General features: G+C 44.8%; 1 protein-coding gene and 1 non-coding gene across 2 annotated transcripts in view; both read right to left on the reverse strand.

Moving 5' to 3' along the window:
• Positions 1-24467, reverse strand: part of POR (cytochrome p450 oxidoreductase) — a 53563-nt gene that overhangs the window by 22944 nt on the left and 6152 nt on the right. The window contains exon 2 of the mRNA XM_012759063.3: positions 4356-4537. Within this exon, the coding sequence (XP_012614517.1) occupies positions 4356-4510 (155 nt within the window). The 5' untranslated portion in view covers positions 4511-4537. The remainder of the gene's footprint in view (positions 1-4355; positions 4538-24467) is intronic.
• Positions 11041-11165, reverse strand: LOC142862498 (small nucleolar RNA SNORA14). The gene has a single exon (XR_012913584.1). It is a non-coding gene; the product is annotated as a small nucleolar RNA SNORA14 (small nucleolar RNA).

Here is a 24467-nt window from a genome sequence, read left to right on the forward strand (position 1 = left end):
TCACACCCACCTGGACCCGGGCCCATCAGCTGAACCTTCGATGCACTTCTCCTTGAACCCTCTTTTCAGGCCTCACCATCTCTTGCTACACCACTTCCCAGAACAGCCCCCCAACCTGTCTCCCGGCCTCCCAGCCTCCCTTCATCCTCCATGCAGCCTTTGTGGCACCACTGTGAAATCAGGGTCCACAGAATACCATCCATGTGGCCCTTGAGTCAGGCTTCCACCTGCTGCTCTAACTGCATTTTCCACGTTCCCCTGCCCCCATCCCATCCTAGACAACACCCACCAAACAGCACCCCCAGTCTCGTGGTCTTCTCCCATTGTGCCACAGGAACACCACTTCAGCCTGTCAAAACCCTGCTCCACCCTCAAGACACAACTCAAATGTCACCATCTCTTTATAGTCTTCCCCAAGCATCAAGACTGGGAGTGAGGGCCACAGAGGCCAGCATAACAGGGAGAGTCACCTGAGCACCCAGGGGCTTCTCTTGGATCCCCTGAGCCTAGAAGTCCGAGGCTGGGCTTGGGGGTAGACTGCAGAGATGTTTCCTACGCCTCTCTGCTATTCAAAGTACCTGCTGCCAGACTACAGTTGGCCCACTGGTTTGTTTGTTTGTTTAATTATCCACATCCAAAGGTTTCCTGCTCATTAGCACACAGCCTTCCAGGTGGCTAAGATCTTAAAAGACTTTAAAATACCAATTCTAGAAGCTGCCAGAATCATGATGAGAATTCCTGACCAAGCCCTGGGTCACGTACGTTCCCCACACTAAGCCCTGTCACTCTCCACAGCCCGCACTGAGGCACAGACCACCTGTGCTCACTGGAAACAAGCAGCCAGGGACACCAAGGTGGGATTTATAGTGGGAGGTCCAGGCTTGAGAACAGTTGTATCAGCCAAGTGATCTCTCTAAGCCTCAGTTTTCTCTGAAATACAAGCTGAGCATCCCTAATCCCAAAATCCAAATGCTGAAATGTTCCAAAATCTGACACTTTTTGAGCACCAATATGATGCTCAAAGAGCATTTTGGATTTAGGATTTTTGCATTAGGGATGCTCAACCAGTTAAGTATAATGCAAATATTCCAAAATCCAAAAAAATCCATAATCTGAAACACTTCTGGTCCCAAGCATTTCGGATAAGTGATACCCAAGCTATAGGGACATGAACACTATCTTAAGAGGCTGAAGGCAGCATGGTAAAACAGAGAAAATTTGGGTGTTGGGGTTTGTAGACCTAGTTCAAAGGCTAGCTCTGCTGCTTAGAAATTAGGTGGCCTTGGGCAAACTCCCCATTACTAATGCCTCAGTTTCCTCATCTACAAAATGGGCTATTAATGCCTTTGTTGAAGGGCACTTGTGAGATTGGAAATGATATTAATATTTAAGATAAAAAAATAATAATATATAACATCTGAGGGCTTAGCACACACCAGGAACTAGACACAATGCTCTACAATGGACTCACTTAATTTTCATAACCTTGTGAGGTAAGCAGTATTCTTAACCCCAGCTCACAGCTGAGGACACTAACTTAGAAAGACTGAGTAACTTGGTCATTGTCACATGGCTAACACAGCAGAGTCAAGATTCAAATCTTAGTCACCCAACTTTGGGGTCCAGAACTTAATCACTGTACTGTACATGTTTCCTCTGCATGGTGCACGGGTAGGAACCCTGACCACAGCAGGTACGCAGCATGACACATGGAAGGATGAGACAGGAATGTGTAACATACAGACACCACACACATAAGGTTAGAATGTTAGGATTATGAGGAGGGAGATACAGTTTTAGCATCCTAGCAAAGAGAAACGAATAGAATCAACGAAACACAAGTGCTTCAGGACTTTTGCAGCTCCCACGGCCTGGAAGTTTTATTTCAGATTCATCACTCACCTCACCAGAGAGGTGAGTGAATGAATGAGGAATGATGGAAATACCACCTCTGGAGGCAGCTCCACACCCGGACAGTCCACCCATGTCCCTGCTCAGGGCAGGGGTGGTCCTTCTGTTTTACAGATGATGGAATGAGGGCCAGTTTGGAAGCTGGGACCCAGACACTGGTCCCTTTATCTTGAATACTACACCTTTTTACCAAAAATACTTTCCCACACACGGAATGCAAACTGTACCAGCCCTGGCGGAACAGTCTGGTTCCAGCTGATGTGCATGGCCCACATAGGCCCTCTGCTCGGTCCTCTCAGCCTGGAGGGGGGCTCCACGCTCAAGGACCTGCTCAACACCCCTCCCTCAGGACACAGTCCGATCCTGCCACCAAAAGGAATCCCTTCTTTCTTGGAGTCTGGAAGCCTGAGTCCACCAGCCCTGCCCTACAACTCCACAGCCACCAGGCCCTGTGCGCATCGAGGGGCCCATGACGCTTCACATGTGGCGCTGCTGCAAGGAGGCCCCGATGAGACAATGTACGTTAAAGCAATTCATAAACTACTGCTAAAAAGTACCCTTCAACACCCTCATTTCCCAGTTTCTTTAATGCAAAGCACCTCTGTGGTCCTTCTAATGCCTAGCACGGTGCCTGGCACAGAACACAACCTGACACAAACACCGAGCAGCTGCTCTGTGCCAGGAACCATGCTGGGAGAGTTTATGAACATTTCCTCATTTAACACAACGGCCCCGTGAGATCAGGGTTGTTGCCTCCACTTAGCAGATGAGGAAACGGAGCCAGAGTGAGTCTAAGGGTCGTGCCCAGGGTCTGCCCAGTGCTACAGTGTAAGATTGATGAAGACAGCATTCATCTGTTTTACTCACAGCTGTGGCCACAAACCTTAGAACAGAGTCTGGGACACTGTAGTAAGCCCTCAGTAAATATTAATATTTGCTCTGTGAATTAATGATGACAATAAGATTGAACACAGTTCTTTTTTGTTGTTGTTGTTTTGAGACAGGGTCTGGCTCTGTCACCCAGGCTAGAGTGCAGTGGCGTCATCATAGCTCACTGCAACCTCCAACTCCTGGGCTCAAGTGATTCTCCTGCCTCAGCCTCTCAAGTAGCTGGGACTACAGGAATATGCCACCATGTCTGTCTAATTTTTCTATTTTTCGTAGCAACAGGGACTCACTCTTCCTCAGGCTGGTCTTGGTCTCCTGGCCTCAAGCCATCCTCCCACCTCAGCCTCCCAGAGTACTAAGATTATAGGTGTGAGTCACTGTGCCTGGCCTTGAACCCTGTTTTTTAAAATGCCCTGTCCGTGATACAAGAACGGTGTTTTGTGAATATCTACTTTAATGTTTGAGGACTAACTCTTCTAGGAGAGAAAGCTGTTACCCAAATTAGAAGAGAGAATTAGGATGTGATGTGAGCCTGCACCTCCAGCCTGGGGAGTTCTGGCTTGAGACCTGTCCCTTGATGAATCTAGGGGGTCACCCATGGCTGGGCTGTGGCCTGGTACGTCCCCACTCAAACCTGGCTGCTGGCCTCTGGAGCCTGAGATTAGGGTCAAACACGGCTGACAATAAATGATTCTGGCTGCAAGACCCGAAAGTCTGGAGAAGGATTTTCACATGTGGCTTTCAGAAATCAACTGGGGAGATAGGGGAATAGTCTTCTTAGTCACACCTTCACCATCATTTTTTCCTGTCTACATACCATCTGTACTATTGACATTATTTCCTTAATATTTGTCTTTGAACTAATCCATCTTTTCTACTCATTCTTAAAAGGAAGCTTTATGGAAGGTTAAAAAATCAAATCAAAACAAAACAATGTTAGTAAAGTCAAACTTGATATGGTCCCTCCCCAAGGCTCTAAGCTTAAGATGGCTCCTTCATTTAAAAGACAAATGAGCAACTATTAGGTATTAAAAACATACTAGCAACACACACTCGACTCTCTCCTTGTCAGTAATGGAAAGGACTAGAAAGGAGTGACCATCTCACCATTACAGTCTATGCAAAAGGCTGCCATCTGCTTACAAAATGGAAGGGTCACTGGGCCTGGAGTAAAACAAAAACGGTTCCAGCTCTAGCACCGCCTTCACTGGCTGATGACCTTGGGTGGCCTGATTACTACCCTTGAACCTCAAGTTCTCTGTCTGTACAATGGTGTCTTCTACTCTGAATGGTTCCTATTTAGTTCAAATGAGCAGCAGATATAAAAGGTCCTTATAAACTCTAAAGTGCTATGTAAACATAAGGGATCATTAAGGCAGATTTGAAGCTCAGTCTACCAAGAAAGCAAAACCCAAGACTCGACCCAAAATGCTACAAGGAGGCTCACTTCTCTCTCAGCCTGAGGCCCACGTGCAGGACGTGCTTGGCATGGTGAGAGAGGCGCTCAGGGATGTGGGAAAGGAGTGGCAGAGAGGGTGCTGGGTAGTGCCACTTACACTGTCTGAATTTTGCTGAACTCGGGGACGTCTTCGTTTTTCTTTCTAAAGAGGAACCAGTAGCTTAGGAGACCCACGATGAGTGAGAACAGAACTATGTCTGTCACGCTGAAGAGAGACACATCTACAGCCGTCACCTCGGGCATGGCGTCCATGTGGGAGTTCCCTTGTCGATCCTGAAACTGTCAGGAGAGAGAAATGGCAGACATGAGCAGGGAGGAGCAGGGTGCACCCTAGGCCACCTGGGGTCCCCATCTGAGCAGCCTGGGCCTTGTGCCCCAGGGGTGGCAGCAGACGAGCCACAGCTTGCTCTGCAAGGCTTCCACCCCTACGCTGCAGCCCTGGGCCGGAACTACACAGAAACGGCCCCCAGGGGTGTCAGCACCCACCAGGGCATACCTTGGGTGTGGGCTAAGGCTGGAGCTGGGACTGGGTCCCCTTCAAACAGAAAAAATGGAAGCCACTGGCTCTCGGTGCCATGGGGCTTCCTTCAACTCCACAAGGACATAGCCAGGGGTAGGTTCCACGTGACAGAGAGGCCACTTGACAGCAAACACTTTCCCCAACTACTATGCCTGGGTCGCCCCAAACCCAGCATATTCCAAAGGTCTTCAGGACTGGCCTTTGAATGGCTGCTGGGAAATAACCTCTGAGCCTTGAACATCTTGCCTGGTAAGAGCATTCTATACACTTGAGCCTGAGGGCCATACAGCTAGTTCCCACTAACAGTGAGATTTACGGTGAGCATCTGATTCCCTATTCCTGGGGCTTTGAATGACACTGTCAGTGTGATGTCCTAGGGTACTGGACACTGAGTAGGTGAGCTAGATACCCGGGTGCTCTGTGCCTACATGACTGACCACCTATAAAAACCCTGGACACCAGGGCTTGGGTGAGTGTCCCCGGGTGGAAAGACTTCATACACGTTGTCACACATCCTTGCTGGGAGAATTAAGTGCAGTCTGTGTTCCTCCACTGAGAGAGGACAACTGGACACTTGTGCCTGGACTCTACTCTGTGTGACCTTTTCCTTTGCTGATTGTAGTCTGCATCCTGTTGCTGTAATAAACCATAATCATAAATAAAAAGCTGTGCTGAGTTCTGTGAGTCCTGGCGAATGGTTGAACCAGAAGTAGTCTTGGAGCCCCCCAACTCACCAACCTGGTTCCCCTGAAATATGCTCAACTGGTATCTCTACCACTGAAACCCAGCAGGTAGGTAGATCTGACATGAGTCAACAGAGGCCAGAGCGAGAGCATGTGAGACTGAGCAGTCATGTCTGCCGCTTACCAGTGAGGCTGGCTCAGCCCTGGGAGCCGCGTCATTGCATTTTGCAATCATGGCTGTGACCAGGTGGGTTGCTTTCACCATAGCCAGAGTGCCCACACTCAATCGGAAATGCCTTAGTCACACCTCAGCAATTAGGCAATGGGACACTGCATTGCATGTGACTTCTGGTGGCTGCCACCACCTCCAGGAAACCACAAGGCTGGTCTGGGCAGCTCGAGCATCCCAGGGCTCTGGGCCCCATTCTACAACCATTCTACAACCTCCCGGGAATGGGCCATCAGCACAAACCTGCAAGCTTAGTTCTTTGCTTTCTCACTGTCTTGAGATGCTATTCGACGGCTTGAGCTAATCTCAACATATCCTTTTTGATATGACATTCAAGGACAAATTGAGTTCTACTGTCCCCAGAGATACTGTTTCTATTCAAGTTTTAGCTTACAAACTTGTTTCATATTTATTCAATGCTGGTCTATCCAACCCATCAGGATCTCTGTTAAGCCCACGAACCATCTGTCACGCTTTTACACAACCAGACAGAGAGGAATTTAGGACCTGCTGTCACGGGCTCTGGAAGGACCTGCTCCACAGAATCATGAGGTGACAGACACTCAGCATCCGTCGGGAGCCAGCTGGGCATTCTGCTCGGGAGTGATGAGGTGACACAGGAAAGCCCCCGGCTAGTCTCGCACACGAAGCAGCAGTCAATAAACGTGAGCTCCCTATCCCGCTGTCCTCCTCCCTTCTAACTCACCAGGTGACCCAGTCCCCTCAATTTCCAGAAGAGGAGACTACGGCCCAGGAAGCTAAGGCCCCGTCTCCTGACACACACTCACGCTGACTGCACAGTGCAGGAGAGCAAGCTTGTGCCCTGCTGGCAGCTTCGAAACCGACCAAGCTGGGGAGCAGGGTCAGTGGCGCGTCTGCACTCACGTGACCACCACAAGAGACTCCCAATAGATGGGCCACTTTCCACATGGAAGCCAGAGGGGTCCTCTAGAAAGTAAGTCAGATCGTGTCCCCTCCCTGACCAAAACCCTCAGGCGGTTCCACATCACATTGAATACAAAACCTCAAGTCTTTACGAGGCCTATTAACCCTTTATGATCTGGCCCATGGACACCACTCCCACCACCCACACTGCTTACTACTCGCCCCCTTCCTCATGCCTCACAGGTCACACTGGCCTCCTTCTGCCCCAGGGCCTTTGCACATGCTGACATGCTGTCTAGTTATTTGCAGCATTCACCCCCTCACTTTGTCAGGTCTCTGCTCAGGTGTCACCACCTCAGAGAGACTTCGCCTGACCTGACCACAGGATCTAAAACAGTCCCCTGGCCACTCTCCCCTCCCTTGGCCCTCAGTGCTTAGCCCCACCTGACATCATATTACACATTCCCCGCCCTCCCCCCCACTGGCTATTTCCCTGACCAGAAGGTCAGCGCCACAAGGGCAGGGACTTTGCTTTGCTCGTATCTTGGCATACAATGAGTTGAATAAATGAACATGAATAGGCAAGAATCCTTACGAGTCTGGGATTCTCAAGTTAGCAGTGCATGGCATGGGACACTCCAGACCTGTCATGACACACAGTCTGTGAGGCTGACTATGTTCTTTCCTCTTTTCTCTTGTTCTGTTGCTAGCACCTGCTCTCATGGCTCCTTGTAGCATCTCTAGCCTCTCCTGAGTTCAGACTCAGGGCCACAAATTCTTGTGCCACTGAGGAAACAAGCAACACCAAGGGGAGGAACAGGTGCTGCCTACTGCAGATGTGACTGGCTCCCTGTGGCAGCAGGGCTAGGGCTTGGGCCCCGGGGCACAGCCAGCTCTCAGCCTGGAGGCTCCACAGAACAGAGAATGCTCCCCACAGCTGTGACTCTGAAGCACTGAATAACTACGGACAGATAAGAGCTGCAGAGAAAGGTAGGAAGGAATTGGCTATCACTTTGTCCAAGGCTTTGATCTACTGACCACACTCCGAGGGGGTAAGCAGCTCACATGAGTGGCAAAGAGAGAAAGGGCCCCAGCTTCCCAGCAGTGTTCACTGCCTTCTACTTAGGAAGACTTTGCTGGACCCATGTCTGCCTTCCCTGCTGTGTGAGCTCCTTAAGGGAAGAACAGTATCTTAGGCATCTCTGTGTCTGGCATGTGGTAGGAAACGGAGGACCAACAGGCTCGCAAGTGGAAGTCAAGCCTGGAGAAATCCAAGGATACAACCAGGCTGCCTGGGGGTTGAAGCCATGAATAAGTGTCACCCCCCCACCCCCAGGTTAAGTCACTTCACACATCAATACTACTCATCTCTCCAGCCTCCCTACTCCCCAGCTTGCATCTCTGCAGTCCTGCTCTGGTCCTGACTGGAGTCTGAAATGCTCTTCTCTAAACACTTCCTACTCATTCTCCAGGCCTCAGTCCCACCATCTCTTCTGAAGACTACTCAGGGAATGAATGAAGGGAATCAACCAATGACACGTGGAATGTAAATGTGCATGAATCAATAACATGAAGCCCGAAGATTTAAAAGAAATAGTGGCTTTGTAGTGCGTCTATCCGGGCAGATCTTCTAAGACAGAGGTTTCCAAACTTTCTTGGTTCCCTGGTATTTCGGCACATTTTTCTTGGCTTCCCTAGGCCAAAAGAAATGCCTAACAGTTCCAAATATGAAGTAGTTAGGTCCAAACAACCACTGCAAAACCAGCTTTGCAAGGATGCAAAGTCATCAGGAAGAATGACGCAAGATCTAATGCTGGAAGTGCAAACCACCCCAAGCTGGTGCTTCACATGCAAGTTCAACAAACGTGAACTTCCGCTGCATTTGAAAATTAGGCACCTCTGAGCTTGCTGTGGTGCCCTAAGGCACCTTGGCACAGTTTGGGAACCACCTCTGCTGTGTGAAATACTTTGAAGGGAAAATTCTAGATCTCCTAAATAACTGTCCTCCATGTCAAGAGGTGGCAAAGGTGACCACGAGATAGTCAGTCTGAGGTCCCCACCAGGGACCCCAAGGAGACTCTGGGAGCCCAGTGCTATCCTTCTGCCTTGGAAGTATCTTTATCTCCGAGTTTATTCCTTCTCCCTTCACTGAAAAGGAATACAGGACAAGGCAGAGCTCATGGGGCCAAACATGACATTTGTCAGCAATAGCAAACAAGGAAAAAAAGAAATGGAAATGAAGAGATAGAGTAACTTATTGATTAGACCAGGCTCTTGCCACAGCCCTGCCACTACTTGGCTGGGACGCTAGACACACCCTTACCAAGAGTAGGCTTGGATGTTCTCATTTGTAAAATTAAGCACAGAAAAAGGCCTATGTCAAAACACCAGCAAAGTAGGTTTTCCCTCATTCCAAATAGAGCAAATCTGATTTGATCTTTTATTATAAATTAGGTTGCTATACAAGAGTTTTCATTTTTATTATAAAACACAACATACATACAGAGAGGGGCAAAAACTATGTATGTATACCCTGACCACTATTCCTCCTGAATTTCAATAGCTGGCCAGTTCCTGCAGACATAGTGGGGCCAAATACAGCAACTCCAGTCCCGCACACTGCAGAGCAAGGTGGACAAAGAAAACATGGGCCACCGGGCACTGGCAGGAGCTTTGCTAGCTTCTCAAAGGGAAAATGAGGCAAGAACACAAGGGCTTTCTACATCCAGCTGTTCATGACATTAAATAGCAGGTCAGGCTGGGCGCAGTGGCTCACGCCTGTGATCCCAGCACTCTGGGAGGCCGAGGTGGAAGGATCACACAAGATCAAGAGTTCAAGACCAGCCAGAGCAAGAGCAAGACCCTGTCTCTACTGAAAATAGAAAGAAATTAATTGGCCAGCTGAAAATATATAGAAAAAATTAGCCGGGCATGGTGGCATATGCCTGTAGTCCCAGCTACTCGGGAGGCTGAGGCAGGAGGATTGCTTGAGCCCAGGAGTTTGAGGTTGCTGTGAGCTAGGCTGACGCCATGGCACTCTAGCCTGGGCACCACAGTGAGACTATGTTGTCAAAAAAAAAAAAAAAACAAAAAAGAATAGCAGGAAGTATTTGCAGATTTGCTTTTCCTGTATGCAACTTCTGGTCAGTAAATAAGATTGAGCAACCAACCCAGCACTGACATCAGGGTGAATCAGTCACTTGAAGCAAATAAGAAGAGAGGAGAAAGCAAGTAATGTAGTTGGCCCTCCAGCACGCATCACCCAGCAGCAGTCACTGTGAACTCACGGCTGCCTAGACAAGGATCTAGTGTCCACACCCCAGCTGCCAGGGGAACAGGGTCTGCTCAGGTTCACAAACCTCTGCCAAGGTTTAGTATTTTCAAGATCAGGGAAAACCCTCAAGGAAACAAACTCTACTATTGCCTAATAGCTCAACTTCCAGAGACTGACAGATGCTCAGGCAGAAACCACACTCTCTCCATGGCAACATGCTAAAAAGCAGTGACCAAAAGAGCAATTCCAACAGATTTTTCTATAGTTAGAATGTCTAGAAAGTTTATCATCTACACCAAGACGTTGTTGGCGCAGACTTCTTTGGTTTTATCTTGTTTGGAGTTCATTCAGCTTCTTGAATCTGTAGATTTATGTCTTTAGCCAAATTTGGGAACTTTTCAGCCATTATTTCTTAAACATTTTTTCAGCTTTGCCCTCTTTCTCCTCTCCTTCTGGGACTACGATGACAACAAACTTAGATCTTCCATTATTAGTCCCACAAGTCCCTGCTGCTCTGTTTGTTTTTTTTTTAGTCTAGTTTCTCATTGTTGTTCAGACTGGGTAATTTCTACTGTTCTTACTTCAAGTTCATGGATTCTTTCCTCTGTCTTCTCCATTCTGCCATACAGTCACCCATTGAGTTTTCTATTTTGGCTACTGAATCCTTCAGTTCTTAGATGTCTGTCTGGTTCCTCTTTATACCTTGTATAATTCCAACATCTGTGTCATCTTGAGTCTGGCAGCTGTTGACTGTCTTTTCTCATTCAAATTGAGATTTTCCTGTTTCTTAGTATGGTGGGTAATTTTTCACCATATCCTGGGAATTTTGACTATTATGTTTTATGACCTGAATCTTATTTAGATCTTCTCTTTTAATAGGCCTTCTCTGTCATCCTGCTGGTGGGGGAGAAGGGTGCCAACTTGGTGCTGTCTCCCTACTAGGCCTCTGCTGACATCCCTAGCTAGAAGAGGGAAGGGAACCTCATTATTGCTGCCCACGTGGCCTCCACTGACACCTTGTGGTGGGTAGCCTGGTTCAGCCAGGTGGTGGTGAAGTCCTGGCTTTCACTGTGCCTCCTCTGCCATCAAGGAGATTAAGTTTCCTTGCTCCTTTGGAGAGCCAAGATTTCCTTGGCTTTTTAAAATATAGTTTTTAATTTATAGTTTTCCCTCTTGTAAATCTTTCTTAAAAGATGTCACAGGTATGAAATAAGACTGAGCCACAGGGGAAGCGCAGCCCTTTGGACTCCTCTGCAATTTCTATAGCATTCACTCATTTCTTGGAAGCATTTAGAACAAAGCTCTAATGCATGCAATTACTTGGCTTCTAATGAGACTGAAGACATTACCTATGCTGCTCAGTTGTTTATTTGAGGAGTCAACACCAAGTTTAATGTGCCTGAAGAATTAACATGGAACAATTTCAAGCAATAACATTTTCAAAGAAGTTGAGAAAATACTAGTTTAGTACAATCTGAAGTAGAATCTGCTAAGATGTGGTAAAACTGATATATATGTGTATACACCATATATGTGTGTGTGTGTGTGTGTGTGTGCATGTGTATAGTATAACTGATGGTGGCAAAAATATGTGTGGAGCAGAAAAAGGCTTAGTTCAGCTTTTGTAAAGCCTGTGAAAATGTAAGGGGTTTAAAGCTCTATGATTATTCACTATCTTATTCATTAGCATGCTTCCAAAATTTGTTAACTATTCCCAAGCTGTCTGGAGTCCACATAGAGTGCCTGTTCTGGATTACTCAGATCACATCATTATACAATTACTCAGGAGCTACTGAGGTAGGGAAGGCTGCTTGTACCCACACGGAGAGACCCCAGGCTATGTGCCCTTAGGTTCCTGCCTCTTTGTTGGTGGTGCTGTTAGTCCTTTCTTATGGACAAGATGAGACTCACCACTGTGAGAGTACCTGCATTCCTTTGGAAGTCTCTCCCTCACTTATAATTGGCTGCTCTGAATCTGCTCAAACTGGGAAATCAGCTGCTTGTGCTTGTTAATGATATCTAAAATAAGAATAAAGAGGTTCTTGAGTAGGGCCTGAGGAGTCCTTTTTTTTTTTTTTTTTGAGACAGAGTCTCACTCTGTTGCCTGGGCTAGAGTGCCGTGGTGTCAGCCTAGCTCACAGCAACCTCAAACTCCTGGGCTCAAGCAATCCTCCTGCCTCAGCCTCCCAAGTAGCTGGGACTACAGGCATGCACCACCGCACCAGGCTAACTTTTTTTTATTTTTAGTTGTTTGGCTAATTTCTTTCCATTTATAGTAGAGATGGGGTCTCACTCTTGCTCAGGCTGGTCTTGAACTCCTGAGTTCAAGCAATCCTCCCGCCTCGGCCTCCCAAAGTGCTAGAATTACAGGCATGAGCCACCACGCCTGGCCAAGGGCCCTCTTTTTCACATACTTTGTGAAATACATTTGAGATACTCTGAGCTGCCTCTCGATTCTTAGATGTGTTGGAGATGTGCCCGAAAAGCCTCATGAGCTACTGTTCTGTGTGCCCAAAGATGCTGAGCACTCCTGCCAAAGTAGGCCTGGAACATGTGCCAGGGCTCTCCTATAGGCCATTTGATTGCTGGTCCATGAGGCCCAGAGCACTGAGGACGCTGGGAAGCTCAAGGCAGGCATGGTTCCTGTTCTCACACAGCTTACAGTCTGGGGTAGGCTCCAGAAAAATGCTCAGGTACAAAAACATCATGTGGAAGGGCATGGCTCTGTCACTCTTCTGTCCATGCATTCAGCAAACAGCTGAGAGGCACCTGTCATATTCAGGAACTAACTCTACAGATTCAGGAGGGAGCAACACTCCAATCTTGCCTCGAGGAGCTCTCCCCCTACGAGGAAGAGTAGACATATCCCAACAGTCACAACACCGAGCTCTGAGGAAGAAGGGGGCAAGATGGTCCAAAAGAGTCAAGGAAGGGGCACCCAGAGGACAACATCTGCCCTGGATCGTGAAGGATGACCAGGGTCCACCAGTCAGATAAGGGGCATGAGTGAAGATCCTGACAGAGGAAGCATGTATCAAGGCCTAGAACACAAAAGAATAGTATCTACAGAATCTGGGGTGACTCAAGTGTGCTGTGATAGGATGCATTTCTATGTGGGGGTATGCAGGTGGTAAGTAAGAGATGAGCATTTATTAACAAAGGGGACCCAGACCAGTGTGCCAAGGGCCTAGGAGCCCTGTATGCCAGTCTGTCTTTGGGTCCCAGGTAGCTGGTGAAGACCAGACAATAGGGTGGCATTATCAGAATGATGCCACAGGAAAGTGAAGCCGTACAATGACTCCTGCGTCCCCAATATCAATACAGTCACGGAGCCTTGACCAAGACATCCTAGAAAACATTCTCTACCGCAGGTGCTCAAGTGTGCCCAGATGACAACCTTTCCCCCACACTACAGGACTTAATTTGGAAACATATGACTGGCATGTGTGATGCAATGAAAGGGGAAGGCTGCCACCAAAGCTAGATCTGTGCAAGTATGACTCAGCAGGAAGCAGACAGAAACGCAGGCATCACTCAGCACAAATCGAGCTAACCAAGCCCACGGGGCTGACCACGGCAACTGCTGAAGCTTGTGCCTAATTCTAGCAGCATCTCTGGGGCTGCGGCCACTTGGCCTGAACACCAAGTGGGGCGAACTCATAGCTCCCCTAAGCTTAGAGCATTTAATGGGTATAATTCAATAATGCTACTAAAAAACAACATAAGGCGATTTATGGGCACAAAATACTTCACAGGAGTTCATATTGGTTCATCTTCCTGAACACCCCTTTGGCCAAAATTAATTCTGAATAAAAGTATGGAAAAGAGAAACATGGAGAGCCAAAGGACTTGCCTTAGTTGCCCCAAACTCTGAAGTCTGCTTCTGCCTCTAGCATATCACCAGGAATAAGGGTGACAGTCTGGTAAGAGTATCCCAAGAGCAATCAGAAGCTCCCCCGATACATACGTGTTACAATTCCCATGGCACTCCCAGGGCAGCAAGCCTGCAGCATGGAGGGTGTTACTTCCTCTTTTTTTATGGAAATGAGCATGGGGTGAGCCAAAGTCAATCTGGTCTCCCCAATGCAAAGGCGCACTAAGGATTCACTAACAGGGTTCCAGATGGGCTCCACACTTAGCATCAAAGGCAAACTGGTATGCAGTCAGAAAGTCCTCAGGATGGAGTGGTCCCCAAAATATGCCACATGAGAAACAGTAAAGAACTGGAAAAGTTAATCTTAAAGAAAAGAAGATTCAGAGGTAGCTGATCCCTTATTTGCATGGTCAGAAACTTGGGAGGAGGTAGAGGCCCCAAAGAGCAGAAGGAGGAGGTGGTCATGGAGGACAGAGATGTACATACTCTCCATGAAAGAACATTCTAGGTATTCTTTCAGACAGACTAGGATGTCTGAAAACAGAATGGGCCGCTGTGAGCGTGTCTCCCTATCACAAGAGACATGTCAAGAAGGCCATGTCATATGAGCTTAATGACTGAAACTGCCTGCACCCCAAGGGCCTGTGACACAGACCAAATTAGAGTTCATTAATCTGAACTTGCTGATTGGTGACAATGCTCTGACCAAGTCTCTGACTACCTAAGTTAATACTTACATACTAATTCCTAGATCTTCTTTCACTCCCTTGAAACACGTGTGTGTGCATACACACACACACATATGCACGCACATTAAACAAGAGCTATGGAAAGAAAAGGCAGACAACAGACACAGTGATACATGATCCTATAGCAGATCCTAAGGACTCAGGAAAGAATTAGAAAAACGGGGAAGCTCAGGGCAACACTCGGAAAAAGGCAGGAAGGGAGAAGTACTAACCTTTCAATCAAAAAACTGGGCCAGGCGCGATGGCTCACGCCTGTAATCCTAGCACTCTGGGAGGCTTAGGTGGGAAGATTGCTTGAGCTCAGGAGTTCAAGACCAGCCTGAGCAAGAGCGAGACCCCATCTCTACTATAAATAGAAAGAAATTAGCCAAACAACTAAAAATAGAAAAAAAAAAAATTAGCCGGGCATGGTGGCACATCCCTGTAGTCCCAGCTACTTGGGAGGCTGAGGCAGGAGGATCGCTTGAGCCCAGGAGTTTGAGGTTGCAGTGAGCTAGGTTGACGCCACGGCACTCTAGCCTGGGCAACACAGTGAGACTCTGTCTCAAAAAAAAAAAAAAAAATGGGGCCCAGGAACAGTCTATGCTTTACACAGGGCTGGGCTTTCGGCTTTAACAAGGAACTTTTTCAGGAGTAAATGAATATGTTCTGCCTCCTGGCTCCCCAAAGCACACCACCAACATGTCTGCATTTCGTTTTTTCAAACACAACTAAGTCTACAGGGACAAAAGATGCTGTTCCCTGACCACACTTTCACTGCCATTCTGGCTTGAGGGGCAAAGGCTCAGTATCAGTAAATCATGGCAGAGAAGAAAAGGAATCACTCTGTGGTTTTCTGCACAGGTGCCTCAACAACCAATTCTGCGGAGTGATATTCCTACCTCTGCCTGTACAGCCTCCAGTGACGGGGAACTCACCACCTTACATCCAAGTATCATTCTGTTTAAATGGCATGGGTTAAAGGATAACAACAGGGCCAGAATCTGATCATCCACATAGCTATTTTCTCTCTAGAATTTTCCTTCACTTTTTCCCATACATAAATATAACATTATACATACACATATACATACACTCATACCAAAAGCAGATAAAATATATTCTATTTTTTAAAATACTTTTTCATGTTGCTAGATGACCCTTCATAGTGATATTTTCTTTGGCTGCACAATAGCCTACTGAACTGATGGGCCTTAATTATTTCCCTATTTATTTATGAAAATACTTTTGCTTAACTAAATGTAGTCTAGACTTTGATCTAGACTTGAGGGTAAAAAGATGAATTAACGTGGCCCTGCTTCGTCGTTCAGTCTGGACAAGGAAACAGAAAACGCTGCAGTCAAATGTGAGAAATGTTTTAAAATAAATGTTTGCCAAGGACTATGGGATAGAGAGGAAGATGTCAGTAACCTGCCCCTGGGAAATGGGCAAACACACCATGAACAGGCTATTTTAGTAGGATTGTTTCCAAAATCTCACTTTGCTAAATACCAGTGGTTGTGACTGCCCACTATAAGCAGTCACCAGATCTAGAACTTTCTGAGTGTATGTTAACTCTCAACTCCCTATGTGGGAGTTACTATTATCTCCTTCTAAATGAGGAAATCAAAGCTCAGATCAATTTAAGTGGTTTGCCTGAGGTCACATCAGCTGCTAAGTGGTGGAACTTGAATTTAAGCTGTGCCTATATCTGAGGTCTATTCTGAGCTTCTCCCTAAATAACACTAAAAAAAGCATCTTTAGACAGTTTTTAAAAAAATCTTTAAATTCTCATCTAGATTTGAATTTTTATAATTCTTGGTACATAAATTGCCTTCAAATAGGATTAACCTTTATCTGAACTGATCAGTAAAGAAGAAAGAAGACTAAATTACCACTATAGGCAATGAAAGAGGGGATATCATTCGATTCTACAGACATTAAAAGGATAATGTGGAAATTATGAACTTTATGTCAACACTTGATAAATCAGATGAAACAGACAAATTAATAGACATAAACTGCTAGAGCTTACCCAAGAAAAACAGATAACTTGAATAATTCTCTATCAAAGAATTTGAATTAGTAGTTAAAACCTCCCCCAAAAGTGAACTCCAGGGCCAGATGGCTTTGCTAGTGATTTTTATCAAACATTTAAGGAAGAAATAATACCAATTCTTACACAAACTTTTTCAGAAAATAAAAGACTTCCTAACTTATCCTATAAGGCCTGCATTACTCTAAAACCAGACAAAGACAGAACAAAAAAAGAAAACTGTAGACAAACATGCTTCATGAACATAGATGCAAAAATCTTCCAAAACATTAGCAAATCAAATCAAGCAATATATAAAAAGGATACTACAAGATCAAGAGGATCAAGAGGTATTTATTCCAAGAATACAAGGTTGGTTCGATACTCAAAAATCAATGTAATTCAGTATATCAACAGGCTTTTTAAAAAAAACCCATAACATCATCCTGGTAGATGTAGCAAAAGCATCTGACAAAATCTGACATCCATTCATATGGAAAGACTCAGTAAACCAGGAATAATCTGGAACTTTCTCAATCAGATAAAAAAAAAATCATGGGCATGATTATGGTAATAATAGTACCCATTTCATTGTGCTGTTTTGAGAATTAAATAAACTAAACATATAAAGCACTTAAAACAGTGCCTGGCACAAAGTTTCTGCTGTAATAAATGTAGTTGTTACTAATACTAAAAGTCCTGAAAGATGAGAAGGGAACAAAAGACATATTAAGTAGCCACAGCTGTGCAAAAGAATGAACTGCTGCTACATGCAATAACATGGATGAATCTCACAGACATATGTTGAATGAGAGAAGCCAAACACAGAAGAGTACCTACTGTCCAATTCCATTTATAGCTGACCTTTAAGAACAGGCAAAATCTATGGTGACTAAGGTCAGAACAGTGGTTACCTTTGGGGAAAGGGTACTAACTAGAAGGCACAAGGGAAGCTTCTCACATTTAGGTATTTAATCTATCATCAGCTGATTTTTGTATGTAGTATAAGATAAAGATTCAGCTTTATTTTTTTGGATGCAAATGTCCAGTTGTCCCAGCATTACTTGTTAAGAGAATATTCTTTCTCCATCAAATGGTCTTGATACCCTTGCTGAAATTAACAAACTATAGTTTACTTCTGGACTCTCAATTCTACTCTATAGCTCTTTATGTCTTACACATGACAGTACCACACTAGCTTGATTAGTGTAGTTTTGCTGTAAGTTTTGAAACGAGGAAATATGAGTATTCCAATGAGGTTCTTTTTCAAGACTGTTTTGGCTATTGGGAGTACCTTGCAATTCCATATGAATTTAGGATCAGCTTTTCCATTTCTGCACAAAAAGCAGGGATTCTGATAGAGACTGCACTGAATCTGCACATTGCTTGGGGAGGTATTACCATCTCAACAATATTAAGTCTTCCAATCCATAGACACAGAATGTCTTTCCATTTATTTAGGTCTTGTTTATTTGCTTTTCAGCAATGTTTTGTAGTTTTCAGTTTAAAAGTGTTATAGCTCCTTGTTTAAATTTATCCCAAGTATTTCATTCATTTTAATTCTATTATAAATAGGATTGTTTTCTTAATTTCCTCATTAGATTGTCATTGCTAGTGGAGTATTAAATTCTTAACCATATAATAAATAAATACCTGTGAGTCCAGACAAACATAAATAATCAAATACATAAATAAATGGGAGACAAGAGACAGCTCTTCCGCACAGAATTCCAACTAAGAAACGTAGAAGGAAAGAAGGAAATAGAGAATTAGCATTAGACAAATAACGGCAGTAATAACTGCTGTAGACAAGATCCATCAATGAATGTTAAAAAAAATTAGTGGGCAAAACCAGAATCTGCATAATCTCAAAGTATTTCCCCCAAGACACTTATTAACTACAACAGGAAAAACAATTACCTATACAGTGGATAAATCTTGAAGACACCAACCTAACCAAGAGATCTAGGCAAACATCACTAGTAATATGACTAACCCTTTGATACTGTGCACTGAGAAAGATACAATCCCATTTTTGTGGTATTTTCGCCACAAATACATCACTTCGCTCCAACCATGAGAAAACATCAGACAAGCCCAAATTGTGGGGCATGCTACAAAACAACCAACAAGTACTCTTCAAATGACCAAGGTTACAGAAGACCAAGGAACAGTCACAGATTGAAAGAGACTAAGGAGACATGGTCAGTAAATGCTAGGTGGGGATCCCAGATGGGATCCTGGAACAGAAAGAGGACATTAATAGGAAAGATGGTGAAATTCTAACAAGGCTTGCAGCTTTTAGTTCAGGGATTGGCAGATTATAGTTTGTAGGCCAAGCCTGGCCCACTAGATACTTTTGTAAATAAAATTTTATTGGAACACAGACACTCCCATTCATTTTTATATTGTCTATGGCTTCTTTCGTGCGACAACAACAGAGTTGAGTATTTTCACAGAGACGTTGTGGCTCACAAACTCTAAAGTATTTATTTACTGATATGGCCCTTTACAGAAAAAGTCTGCCAACACCTGACTTAGTTAATAACATTGTACCAATGTTAATCATAATAAAATTATTAAGAACAGGAAATTATGTAAGATGTTAACATTAGAGGAGGCTGGGTGAGACATATAAGGAAACTCTTTGTGCCAGTTTTGCAACTCTTCTATAAGTATAAAATTGGTTAAAAATAAAAAGATTTTTTAAAATCCAGTAGCATCCTTATTGCAAGGCCTTTCTCTCAGCTTCCCTAGATACACCTTATACATTCCTGCCTGTTTTTGTTTCACTGTTCAAGTGAACATTTATTTAAGTGTTGAATAAATGTGTGATGGCCTGGATTCCCTACAATCTCCAAGAAACAAGGGTTAGCACTCTTGGTTATGAAAAGGCACTTCGAATTGCAGAACAGAAAAAAGCCTGCCTAGTCCTATAGAGCATTGTGTTTACTTCGGACTCACTAAACAAGAGCCATGTCATGGAACCAAGATTTACTCAACACTTACTATACACCAAGCGCCATGCTAGGTGCTTTGTATGAGTTGTCTTTTGATTCATATGATACAGATCCAAAGACCTAAGGGCAAAGCAAATTACTGAAGGTCCCACAACTTACCGAGGGAGATTTAAAGACTTTGTGGGATGCTCTCTGCCACTTATTATTGCAACCCTAGACAAGGAAGGGGTGAACCAACTTCTTGTTCGCAATGGTCTCAGTGGTTCTTATGGTGGCTATGGTCACCCCAGATTCAGCCAGCAGTGAGCTGTGCCATTCAGCAGAAACTGAGTTTCTACTCAGGCAGTGAGAACTGGGAGCTACAGAGGGCTGCTCTGGGTAGTGGCTTCCCGCACAGAGCAGGTCTCTTAGGCAGTACCTTCCTTCTGCCCAACAAGTGGCTTTAAACCAGCTCTTCCACAAGTTGACAGGAAACAAGAGTACTGAAGAGACAGAGTCCAGATTTCATCAAGTGGTCAGGCCAGACTGCCATAGGGCTGAGGCCTCAGATGGCATTGTTTTGGCCACCTCCTTCCCGAGCTTCACTTGCATTTCACCTTGACATTAGGCCATTGCTATGCATCAAAGGCTGATGTCAATCAAACAAATACTGAGCACCAACTTTAGGTCACCTCCATGACCTGTGTCTGGATATTCACACCATGTTTTTAAAGTCTGGAATTTGGGAAACACAGTCATTAAGAAGTCGTAACAGGCCAGGCACGTGGTTCATGCCTGTAATCCTAGCACTCTGGCAGGCCAAGGCAGGTAGATCGCTCAAGGTCAGGAGTTCAAAACCAGCCTGAGCCAAAGCGAGACTCTGTCTCTATTAAAAATAGAAAGATATTAATTGGCAAACTAAAATATATATAGAAAAAAAATTAGCCAGGCATGGTGGCACATGCCTGTAGTCCCAGCTACTCGGGAGGCTGAGGCAGAAGGATTGCTTGAGCCCAGGAGTTTGAGGTTGCTGTGAGCTAGGCTGACACCATGGCACTCTAGCCTAGGCAACAGAGTGACACTCTGTCTAAAAAAAAAAAAAAAAAAAAAGACATCACAACATGAATGAGTAAGTAATAATTAGATCCCATCGCTGTGGTGATAAAGGACTGTCTGGTGGTGTCTATAAAAGCATCCACAATTATTACACCATTTACAACACTGCCCATCAGCACTGAACCATTATCTGAAGAGAGTTTTTTACTGCCCCATGTTCTCTTATGAGGAAGACAACATCCTATGGTGCTGACCTGACACTGTACTGTGCCTGTTGCTCGGGATGGGTACACTAGGTCACCCAAGATGCTCCTTTAGGCTGACAGCTTAATGCTCGAGCTGAAGGACACTGTCAAGAGAACTGTGCTACAGCAAGCTGCAGTGACACACTTGGGTAGGAGAACCACTGCTCGGCTGCAGCTGCTGCGGCTTCCTGTTAGAAAAGACACCCGCCACATCATACAGTACACCTGCATGAGAGGTTACAAGGAAATTTTCCAGGCCATAGCACTAGCAAAAAATTCTCTCGAGCACCAACCCACATCCCAGTAACTCCATGCTTAATTTTATGTAATGTCCAGGGTAGGCAGGGTGACTCTGCTAGGCTCTTGGTCTCCATGAGGTGACCCAGTAGTTCAAGTAGCTTTTTTCTTGTTATCTCCCACCATCTCAATGTACAACTTCCAGGGTGGCTATGATGGGAAGAGGACAGGAGGGCCTAGCCCCGGCTCATAAATGCTTCCAATCAGAAGTGACACATCACTTCCTCTCACAAACCATAACCTAAAGTTAACTTTAAGAGGACTAAGAAATGTGGGGAGCACGGAAATACTCAGCATAAATGTGTCTGGACTTGCTCAAGGCGATGGGAAGCTGGTGGCAGAACTGGTGACAGTCTAGTTGCTCAAGAGCTCATGACCTATAAACCTGATTTTAAAAAATTAAGATAGAATTCATACACATAAAATTCACCGTTTTAAAGTGTACAGTTCAGGCTGGGTGCAGTGGCTCACTAGCACTCTGGAAGGCCAAGGCAGGAGGATTGCTTAAGGAGTTCGAGACCAGCCTGAGCAAGAGCGAGACCCCTATCTCTACTAAAAATAGAAAAAACTAGCCAGGCATGGTGGCACACATCTGTTGTCCTTGCTACTCAGGACGCTGGGGCAGGAGGATCTCTTGAGCCCAGGAGTTTGAGGTTTCTGTGAGCTATGATGACACCACAGGGCAACAGAGCAAGATAATGTCTCAAAAAAAAAAAAAAAAAAGCGTACAATTCAGTGGTTTTCACTATATTTATCCATTGTGCAACTATCACCACTATCTAATTCCAAAACATCACTCCAAAAAGGAATCCCATACCTATCAGTAATCACTCTCCCATTCCTGACTTGTTTTTAACTGATGGACACAGTGAACTAGGAGAAAGTCTTCTACTCTTTGCTCTGGATGTCAAGAAACTCTGAACCAATCTGCAGAGCCTGGAGCAGACACACAATATCCTCATTCCTAGGTTTTCCTTTCTATCCTTTCCTGTTTGCCTTGACTATCTCCACTATTTATTTTTCCCTAAATAAATAGGAATTATTATAACAACATGTATTGAGCACTTACAATATGACATTCAACTAGTTCATCGTATCCTAACACCACCCCTCTGAGGCACAGCAGCTGTAATTATCACAAGGTTTAAGTACCTTGGTCAATGCCAGGGAATCAATAAATGCTAGAACCAGGATTCGATCCCAGACCAACAGGCTCCAGGGCCACTCTACTGACCGTCTGTGTGCCCCTTGAGACCTTTTTAGAATAAGGCAAAGTGAATGACCTGGGGTTCATTTTGTGGCTGACATCCTGGTCATACAATCAGTGACAGATTTACTCAAGATTAAATAATCCCTGCAGAAGGACATGGAGTGGTCTCATGTCCTGGAGCTATCTTGTATCTCTGTAACCCTAGTGCATGTCAGACCTGGCATAACATGGGTGCTCAGTATTTATTTGTTGAATGAATGAATGAACACCATCTCTTGGACCAGAGTCACTGTCCCACCCTTGATGGCACAGCATACTGGCCTTCCAGCGAGAGGTATATGAATAGAACTGGTGGTGCTTTCTGAGACCTCTCGGCTCTGCCTAAGGTCACCCACTAAGGGGCAAGAAACCAAACCAGGCCTTTCAACTCTTAACACAAAACAGCAGGACACCACACATGGGAGGGACTAAGAACTTCAGGACCTCCACTTTGGATGGGCTGCCTCCCACTCTGGCAAAAAGTCTCTCCTCATTCTTTCTCCCAGATTCTCTAGCTTTATTCCTGACTGCTAAAATGCAACACTGATTCCATTCCCTTGCTCCCATACTCCAAAGATCTGCCCTTACAGTAAGTATTACAAGTGAGTCTGAAGCTCTCAGCCCGTTACTCAGATGGACCCCAGAAATGGCCACCTGTGGGTAATATTCCTCTGTTCCTTAGAACAGGGGTCCTCAAAACAGGGGGCCAGTTCACTGTCCTTCAGACCCTTGGAGGGCCAGACTATAGTTTTAAAAAAACTCTGAACAAATTCCTATGCACACTGCACATATCTTATTTTGAAGTAAAAAAACAAATGGACAAAAACACTCGCATGTGGCCTGCAGGCCATAGTTTGAGGACACCTGCCTTAGAACATTTCCTCCACCCTGGCCTAAGCCATCATCGTCTTTTGTCTTGTTGGTATTTTCCACATACAAGTGTAGTCCCAGCACCTCAAGGAGAGCATGGCACATGCAAGGTGATCTACAAATGCTTGCAGAGCACTGAGTCTGCTGCCTATTGCTTAATTCAATGACACTCATATAAAGGCTAACAGAAAGGTACTTCCTGTGATAAACTGATCTGCCTCCTTTTTCTAATGTTTGCTGTGCAATCCCATCTTTCTTTGCCTTGGCTTCTGGGAAGCTGAGTTGTGTGTTCAATCAGAACAGCTTCCCTTGATTGTTTTTTGGTACAATTACTTGCCTCCCAGGCTCCTTCTCTCAATTACTAGGCTCTCAGCTTTTAATTCTGCCTATAGTTTTTGGAGAGCAGGGGACTTGAAATTCAACAAACTCACAACCCAGTTGAGTCATGAAAGAACATGAGCCTTATAGGTCAACAGACCTTGGGTCAAACCCTAACATGCCACCTACACCCTGTGGGACCTTGGGCACATTACTTATCACAGTCTTAGTGCCTTGTTGGCCATCCTCACAGTGATATGATGATTATATGAGGCAGAAACACCCAGCACAGCACTGACATACAACGGACACTCAGAGGTTACATTAAACCCCTTTTATTTTTCATTTTCATTAGCATTTTAAAAATAAGCAAATTTATTCATGTATTTGGCATTCAAGTAACTCATCTAGAAAGACTACCAATACTCTTCTTCAATTATAAAATGATTACTAATTACTGAATAAACTATCAATTGCAGAAGGAACTGAAGACATTTAAAATTCCATACCTAGATGGAAAACTAAAATCCTACCAAAAGTTCATACTATACTTTAGAATAACCATCAAAAGCACAGATCAAACCCAATTTTGACATCTGGGCTCAGCCAATATGCACCAGTAAATGTGGGAAAGAGAAGCCATATTTATTCATTCATTTATTAATCTGGTTAATATTTACTAGCGCCTACCTTATACCTGGCACTGTTCTACCCACTGGCTTATACTCACAGAAATGACAGGGAAGTTCCCTGTTCTCATTGAATTCACATTCTATTCCAACAATACTGCCATCAGGGAGGAGGGAATTAGACTCTTTTATTATAAGCCACTTTATATCCTTTATGGAAGTAGATGAAGAAGAAAAAAACACATATAACATTAAGACAATGAGAGTGATTGTAAATTCCTCAACAAAGGAGGGGTGATACAAGCAGAGCTCTTAGATCAAGCTAGCAATGGTACCATGGACAGATCTTGGGAAGTGGCAGCAGGAGATAACGCGAAG

Source organism: Microcebus murinus, chromosome 19 (assembly GCF_040939455.1).
Source record: "Microcebus murinus isolate Inina chromosome 19, M.murinus_Inina_mat1.0, whole genome shotgun sequence".
NCBI classification, from domain to species: domain Eukaryota; kingdom Metazoa; phylum Chordata; class Mammalia; order Primates; family Cheirogaleidae; genus Microcebus; species Microcebus murinus.